This window comes from Gossypium hirsutum, chromosome A11 (genome assembly GCF_007990345.1).
Source record: "Gossypium hirsutum isolate 1008001.06 chromosome A11, Gossypium_hirsutum_v2.1, whole genome shotgun sequence".
Lineage (NCBI taxonomy): Eukaryota > Viridiplantae > Streptophyta > Magnoliopsida > Malvales > Malvaceae > Gossypium > Gossypium hirsutum.
The window spans coordinates 111144285-111152591 of NC_053434.1; the positions used below are offsets into that span (position 1 = coordinate 111144285).

The window sequence follows — 8307 nt, forward strand, 5'->3', positions numbered from 1 at the left end:
TTTGGATGAAAGGTAAAAGGGTTTATTATCTCCATTATAAGTCGAGTAAAAAAACTCCACAAGCAGGTCTAAGATGACGTCAAGTGTCTTTTTCTATTATTTAATTATTATTTTATTATACTTTAAAAATAAATGGCTTCAAACTAGACCCATTTGTAGAGTTTTTTTACTCCATTGACAGTAGATAGAATAATTTGAATATTTCATTAAAAAAAAGGATAATATTCACTTTTTTAATAAAATAAAGTCAACTTAATATTTTAGTATAAGTTGTACCACCTACTTATCTTATTCAACATTTTTTATTGAAAATTTTAAATTAAGTAAAATAAATAAATAATTATCATATACATTTAAAATATTAAATATTGAAAATTTCCATTAAACACAACCTTAATTTTCTATTTGGGCAATTAAGAAAAAAATGTCTAAAATTAGAGGTAAAAAATCAAATGTTGTAAAGATTGAAGATGAACCCAATTGTTCTTTGAAAAATAGGTACTAGATGATGATATACATGGATGATCATGAGGCTGGAGCTTTCTTTGGAGGAAAGAAAGGGTAAAGGGAGCCCACATAGAGGCCCCCATAAATGATGGTTTGAAGATGACAACCGCAAAGGGTATCTATCATACACATCTGTACTCTATATATCCTTTTAGAAATGGATAAAGAGATAGGGTTGGGAGGGAAAAGGTGGAACTTAGCATAGATCCTACTGATTTAGCCAACCAAGTCTACCATTTGTATTTGTTCTTTGGATTCTGGTATGGCCCAAAATCTGTCTATTTACATGTGACTGCTGACTCTCACCATAACACATGTTTTTGTTGGTATTTGTCTTGAATTTGCACAAGGCAAACAGAAATGGGTTTTACCCAAAACCAAAACGTGCAATTGGGCATGGGCTGCCTCTGCATTTCCCACTATTTGCTGCTCAGCTGTTCCTGTTGGTTTTATAATTTATGTGTCTCACCATTTTGTTTCATTGAATATGATATTGAGGTGTTACAATCAGTTAAGGTTTGTACTACACTGATATTGTAATTCAGAATCATGTAATTAATTAACATGAGTTTATTGAAGTATTTAATTGGGAAGAACCAAATGATCCAAATCCAATATAAAAGTAGAATTTCTTTTATGGAACAAAAGACACAGCCCATAATGCAGAAGAATTTTTTTTACTTTAACAAACAAAATATAGAAACAAAAATAGAAGCCAATGATAACTAAACTGCCACTGTCATCCTTGTTTAGGAAACCCATTCTTTCTTTTTTTTTTCTTTTTTTTTAATTATAGGCAATTCTTCATGTCGGATTGGTCCCATGCCACCATGAAATACTTTTTTGTTATTATTATAGTATTATTTTATGTTATCATGGTGGTCCCCTGAGAGATTGGTAATGGTAAAGTGTTGCTAGTCTTTCAAGGCGGTTGTCGAGGTATTTTTTTAATCTTTTTTATTATAATTTATTTCTTTTGGGTTTTGTTGGGTTTCTTCTATAATTTGATTGGAGATGGATTCTGGGTTTGCTGGCCGAGCTTGGGATTCATGTTTCCAAGTTCTACTTCGAACTGCCTCTGCAACTCATCATCACAGTCACAGATAACAGCTGCCCTTTTCCATTTCCTCTATTCTTTATCAACCCAAGGTTAGTCCCCTTTAGCTAAAATCAAATGCTACTTTTTTTTTTTTAGCTTTCAGCTTAATAACTATGGGGATTATTGTTTTGTAATAGCTAGTTTGTTCTTTTTGCTGTTTTCTCTACCATGTCTTATGAGTTTGGAAAGGATGGGTTTGTTTTAACTGAGCCAATTTGGGTTGTTGGGTGGGGAAGGTGATCATGATTAAGGTTCATGAATCTTGTGTGATTGAGTTTTGAGCTATGGATCATGGAACTGCAAGTTTGGAACTTGAGTAATTGGTCTTCCCATAAACTGTAGTTAATTGATGGAAAAGTCATACTTTCTATGATTAGAAAGCCAAATCCTTCATTGCGTGCTTTTGTGTCTCTCTGAAATTTAATCCTCCTACCTTTGTCTCACAAAAATGGAAAAAGGAATCATTGACCCTCCAAATTTCTTCTCCAATGCTATGGGAAAATCAGGAATATTTAGGTTTAGACTTCAGTATTCTTGGCTTTTATGGTTCAGCTTGCTTGATGCTGCTTTTGCAAAATACAAAAAGTAAAAATGAACAGAAAATAAAGAGAAACTAGCAAAAGCATCAACCAAATACAGAGTGAGTTTTCTTATCTCAAACTGGTTATAGAAGAAGTTAGAATTTTTCTCTGCTACAATTTCTATATGATAAAATTGTTATTGTAATGTTCATGATCACAATCACTAATAATTGCAACTTTGTCAATACTTGTTTCGATTTCCAATGTATGGAATTCTTTCCTGGTGGTTGTTATTCATAGAGATGTCCTTTTTTTCTTTTTATTATCAGGAGAAAATGTCTTCATCAAGGCAAAGCCACTCGTCTAACAACTCTGGTAGATCAAGGCACAGTGCACGAGTTATTGCTCAAACCACTGTAGATGCCAAACTCCATGCAGAATTTGAGGAGTCCAGTAGCTCCTTTGACTATTCAAGTTCGGTGCGTGTAAGTGGAGATCAGCAACCTAGGTCAAACAAGGTTACCACAGCATATCTCCATAACATACAGAAAGGCAAGTTTATCCAACCCTTTGGGTGCTTGCTGGCCTTAGATGAGAAAACTTACAAGGTCGTAGCATACAGTGAGAATGCCCCTGAAATGTTAACCATGGTTAGTCATGCAGTCCCGAGTGTTGGGGACTACCCAGTTCTTGGCATTGGTACTGACATAAAAACTATTTTTACTGCCCCCAGTTCCTCTGCATTGCTAAAGGCCCTAGGAATTGGGGAGGTTTCTCTTTTGAATCCAATCTTGGTCCATTGCAAGACTTCTGGGAAGCCCTTTTATGCAATAATCCATCGGGTAACAGGGAGCTTGATCATTGATTTTGAACCTGTGAAGCCCTATGAAGTTCCCATGACTGCTGCTGGAGCCTTGCAGTCGTACAAGCTGGCAGCAAAGGCAATTACTCGCTTGCAGTCTCTACCTAGTGGGAGCATGGAAAGGCTCTGTGATACAATGGTGCAGGAGGTTTTTGAGCTCACTGGTTATGACAGGGTGATGGCCTATAAGTTCCATGATGATGACCATGGGGAAGTGGTTTCTGAGATAACAAAGCCAGGCCTAGAGCCTTATTTAGGTTTGCACTATCCAGCAACTGATATCCCTCAAGCTGCTCGATTTTTGTTTATGAAGAATAAAGTCCGTATGATTGTTGATTGTCGAGCAAAACATGTAAAAGTATATCAAGATGATAAGCTTCCTTTTGACCTAACATTTTGTGGTTCAACCCTAAGGGCTCCACACAGCTGCCATTTACAGTATATGGAGAACATGAATTCCATCGCTTCTCTGGTTATGGCTGTTATTGTCAATGATGGAGATGAGGAAGATGATAATACTAATTCTTCTCAGCCACAACAAAAGAGAAAGAGATTGTGGGGTTTGGTAGTATGCCATAACACCACTCCTAGGTTTGTTCCATTCCCACTCCGGTATGCTTGTGAGTTTCTTGCTCAAGTATTTGCCATCCATGTCAATAAGGAGTTAGAGTTGGAAAGCCAAATGATTGAGAAGAACATCCTTCGTACCCAGACCCTTTTATGTGATATGCTTATGCGTGATGCACCCGTCGGTATTGTATCACAGAGCCCAAATATAATGGATTTGGTGAAATGTGATGGGGCTGCCTTATTATACAAGGACAAATTATGGAAACTAGGAGTAACTCCAAGCGATTTCCAACTACATGAGATAGCAGCGTGGCTTTCTGAGTATCATATGGATTCCACCGGTCTGAGTACTGATAGCTTGCATGATGCTGGGTTCCCGGGGGCTTTGGGACTTGGTGATGTAGTTTGTGGGATGGCAGCTGTGAGGATAACCCCCAAGGACATGCTTTTCTGGTTCAGGTCACATACTGCTTCTGAAATTAGATGGGGTGGTGCAAAGCAGGAACTTGGCAAGAAAGATGATGATAGGAAAATGCACCCAAGGTCATCATTCAAGGCTTTCCTTGAAGTTGTCAAGACAAGGAGTTTGCCGTGGAAGGACTATGAAATGGATGCAATCCATTCTTTGCAGCTTATTCTACGGAATGCTTTCAAAGATGTTGTGACCGCAGATACAAACACCAATGTCATATACTCGAAGCTCACTGACCTCAAAATAGAGGGGATGCAAGAGCTGGAGGCAGTGACAAGTGAGATGGTTCGTTTGATTGAAACAGCTACTGTGCCAATTTTGGCGGTGGATGTTGATGGCCTGGTTAATGGGTGGAATATGAAAATTGCTGAGTTGACTGGTCTTCCAGTCGATAAGGCAATTGGAAGGCATTTACTCACACTTCTTGAAGATTCTTCAGTTGAAACAGTCAAGAAAATGTTGTCCTTGGCATTGCAGGGTATGTAATTTTCCCTTTCTTGGTATCTTTTCTTCCTATTTCTTTTCTCTTTCCCCTTTTCCTGTTACCGTTTAGTCTTCTTTTAAGTCATCAACAATTTTGTCACTTAAATTCTTCCTGATCAGGCAAGGAAGAAAAGAACATCCACTTTGAGATCAAAACTCATGGGTTGAGGTCTGAGGTTGGCCCCGTCAGTTTAGTTGTCAATGCTTGTGCGAACCGGGATCTCCATGAAAATGTTGTGGGGGTTTGTTTTGTGGCTCAAGATATAACTGGTCAGAAAATTGTAATGGACAAATTTACCCGGATCGAAGGTGATTACAAAGCAATTGTACAAAATCCAAACCCGCTGATTCCACCAATATTTGGAACAGATGAATTTGGCTGGTGCTCTGAGTGGAATCCAGCAATGACAAAGATAACTGGGTGGAACCGAGATGAAGTGGTAGATAAAATGTTGTTGGGGGAGATTTTTGGGACCCACAACGCATGCTGTAGTCTCAAGAATCAAGAATCTTATGTCAATCTTGGTGTTGTACTTAATAATGCTGTGGCTGGTAATGAGCCTGAAAAGGTTCCTTTTGGTTTCTTTGGTCGTAGTGGAAAGTATGTGGAATGCTTGTTATGTGTGAATAAGAAATTGGACAGAGAGGGTGCTGTCACTGGTGTCTTTTGTTTCTTGCAGCTTGCAAGCCATGAGCTGCAGCAAGCACTTCATGTCCAGCGATTAACAGAGCAAACTGCCATGAAGAGATTGAAAGCATTAGCTTATTTGAAAAGGCAGATCCATAATCCTCTCTCTGGTATTATTTTTTCTACTCAAATGATGGAAGGCACAGAGTTGGGACCTGAACAAAAACGCCTTCTGCAGACTAGTACCCTGTGCCAACACCAGCTTAGGAAGATACTTGATGATTCAGACCTGCACACCATCATTGATGGGTATGAAAACGTCCTGCAAAACGATGAACTTACTTTTCATTTTGTTTTTTGATCAGCAATAAACTTTTGCAGCATACACTTTTGAAACATAGATGCCATGCCAGACATAAGATCCTGCATAAAAAAAGATTCATAAGAAAATATTAACATAAACCATGATTTTATTGGCCTGGATTTTGTTACTTCTGGATTTTCTACAGCTTTGTCTTCTTTGAGGGTTCTATGCCCATGCTTATAGTTATCTCATACTTACCGGGTGTCCAACCAGTAGGAGTTTCATAACCCGAGCTTCATTCACCAGCCAGACAGACAACTTTTCTTATATGCTAGATTTGGTCCTTGTTAATCAGAATTTGCACATATCCTTTCCCTTGTGCCCCCAGAGAACCAATGATTCCTTCTAGCATAATGCCATCACTTTTCTTTAACCCCTGAGCTATGGTTTCCCTTACCTTGCACCCAGCCAGAATTGGAATTTAACTATGACGGAATATGGCTGCATACCTCAGTACCTCCCAGCACTTTTGGTTTGTGATATCTTTTATTTGAGTGCTTAACTTCTTTTCTCTTTTTCGTTTCTCTAAATTCTTAACAGCTATGTGGATCTTGAAATGATTGAATTCACCCTGCATGAGGTATTGACTGCTTCTATTAGTCAAGTGATGGTGACGAGCAATGGAAAACGTATCCGAATAGTCAATGATACAGCAGAAGATGTCCTGAGCGAGACCTTATATGGAGATAGTGTTAGACTTCAACAGGTCTTAGCTGATTTCTTGTTGATATCAGTTAATTTTACACCAAATGGAGGCCAACTACTAGTTGTAGCTAACTTGACCAAAGATCAATTAGGACAGTCTGTTCACCTTGCACATTTGGAGCTCAGGTATTGCTTTGTTGCTTTCATTTGCATTCATGGTTTCATACTAATAGTTGACTTATGTCCTAAATATACCTCAAAGACGAGAATGTTCCCTGCACACCAATTTAAGCATCTTGTTTCCTTTTTTATTTAGATTGATTCATCGGTAGTATGTATATATGGAACTGGTATAGTATGCACTCTAGTTTTATGCACAAATGAGCTCCACCTGTATATGAATTCACTGAAAGTAAAAGGCATTTTGTACGTATATTTTGGTTCAGGATAACACATGCAGGTGGCGGAGTACCTGAAGCAATGCTGAACCAAATGTTTGGAAATGAGGAAGACGCTTCAGAGGAGGCTATCAGCTTGCTCATCAGCCGGAAGTTGGTAAAACTCATGAATGGAGATATCCAGTACTTGAGGGAAGCAGGCAGGTCAACTTTCATCGTGACAGTTGAACTTGCTGCAGCAAATGGTCCAGATTCCAGAACCTAACTGACTTTGTTGGGATATGATTTGACAATGGTGCTGTACAGTTAAGGAGAAGTTTGGGTGTTTGACAATGTAATTTGCAAAAGCCTGTGGGTTTTATTTGTTGAATGAGTTGCACTTTCATAAGATGTCTGTTCTTCCAAGGCTGCAGTAAAAGGTGCTCCAATAAGTTTTGTGGAACTTATTGTTGAGTGTTGCCAGGCCAACTGGTACTTGGGAAATTGTAAAATGTAATTGTTTCAGTGATAATATCTGGTATGTTATTCCCCTTTCTGAAGTAAAATACCAAGAACCTTGAACAGCTTCTTCGTGGCACAGCATTTTCATTTCAATTTATAATTAAACATAACAAATTCAATGAGATAATAACAGTCCTTTTAGGAAAGAAAACTTATAGTCACAGGATTTCTCTCTTAACTACAAAAGCTCTGCCTTTTCTTTCTTTCTTGTTGGTGCATTTAGGCAGTAAACAGAGGGCGTAAATGAATCAAGATTGATGAATTTTTGCTTATGTTGATTTATTTATTTTTAAACTTAATTGTATTTTGTCTGTGTTAATTAAGAATTTCAAAATTGTATTTATTAGATTTAGTTATCACATTGCAGATACTATAAATTGAATCAATATCACCTGCCTGTCTTAATGTACCCTTTGGTGCCTCTTTAATTTAATAACATCACTTGTTTTTCTAATAGTAATAAAAGAAATTATTTCTAACTCATTTTTAGATATTATATTAATTTTAAAATTAAAAAATAAAAATAAAAATTCTGATAATAACTAAAAAATAATTTGTTATTTTTTCAGTGTAATATTTTAAATTTATTCAACATAAAAATTGAAATTGAAATATTAAACTAAACAACTAATTTTTTAATGATTAAGTTTTGTGTTTATTTTTGTATATACAAATTATATAATAAATATAACAAGTACTGTATCATATAATCTCAATGAGTCATAGTGGGGGTGCCGCCAGGGTAAAACCGGCTCGAAGTATTATCATGTCATCACATAAAGACCATGGATGGAGGTCATAGGTTTTGTTTAAGGACTTTCTCACTCAATATTTTAAAAACTATGCAAGATTTTTATTTCGGTTTCAATCATAAATAATTAAATATGCAATGACAAGTAACATTTTTTTCCTAAACTATATGGCATGTGTTAACATTAATTGGAGACAACATTAATGGCAAACAATACAAAGTGGTGCAAGTTTAGCACCCTAAAGTTGACTTTGAAAAAGTGGCATGGGATAATTTTTTTTGGTCCTTGAGATAATGGGCTATTTATTGTTTGGTCCTTAAACCTCAACTATAAATAGGCCTTCTCATTTCTCATTTCAATTCATCCCAACCAATCTTTCTCTCTTAGTTTTCTCTCTTCTCCCATTTGAGAATTCTTAAGGAATTCTATTTGTTTGTAATACTTTGGAGATAGTAAAGTTATCATCTGGTGTTAGTGCCCGAGGACGTAGGTATAATTTACCGAA

At 36.8% G+C, this 8307-nt stretch overlaps 1 protein-coding gene across 1 annotated transcript; it reads left to right on the forward strand.

Annotated features, from left to right (window-relative positions):
- The first annotated feature begins 562 nt into the window (after positions 1–562).
- LOC121209328 (phytochrome A) lies at positions 563–7112 on the forward strand. Its single transcript, XM_041079830.1, has 5 exons — positions 563–1656; positions 2457–4509; positions 4635–5451; positions 6047–6337; positions 6598–7112. The coding sequence occupies exons 2-5, from the start codon at positions 2463–2465 to the stop codon at positions 6812–6814; spliced, it is 3372 nt and encodes a 1123-aa protein (XP_040935764.1). The 5' UTR covers positions 563–1656; positions 2457–2462; the 3' UTR covers positions 6815–7112.
- The last annotated feature ends 1195 nt before the right edge of the window (positions 7113–8307 follow it).

What these genes read in the sequence shown, in the direction of transcription:
- LOC121209328 (XM_041079830.1), top strand. Translation starts at nt 2,463, where the DNA reads ATGTCTTCATCAAGGCAAAGCCACTCGTCTAACAACTCTGGTAGATCA. An exon ending in GTTGTCCTTGGCATTGCAGG is followed by an intron (nt 4,510 to 4,634) that starts GTATGTAATTTT and finishes CTTCCTGATCAG; the next exon opens with GCAAGGAAGAAAAGAACATC. An exon ending in CTTGCACATTTGGAGCTCAG is followed by an intron (nt 6,338 to 6,597) that starts GTATTGCTTTGT and finishes ATTTTGGTTCAG; the next exon opens with GATAACACATGCAGGTGGCG.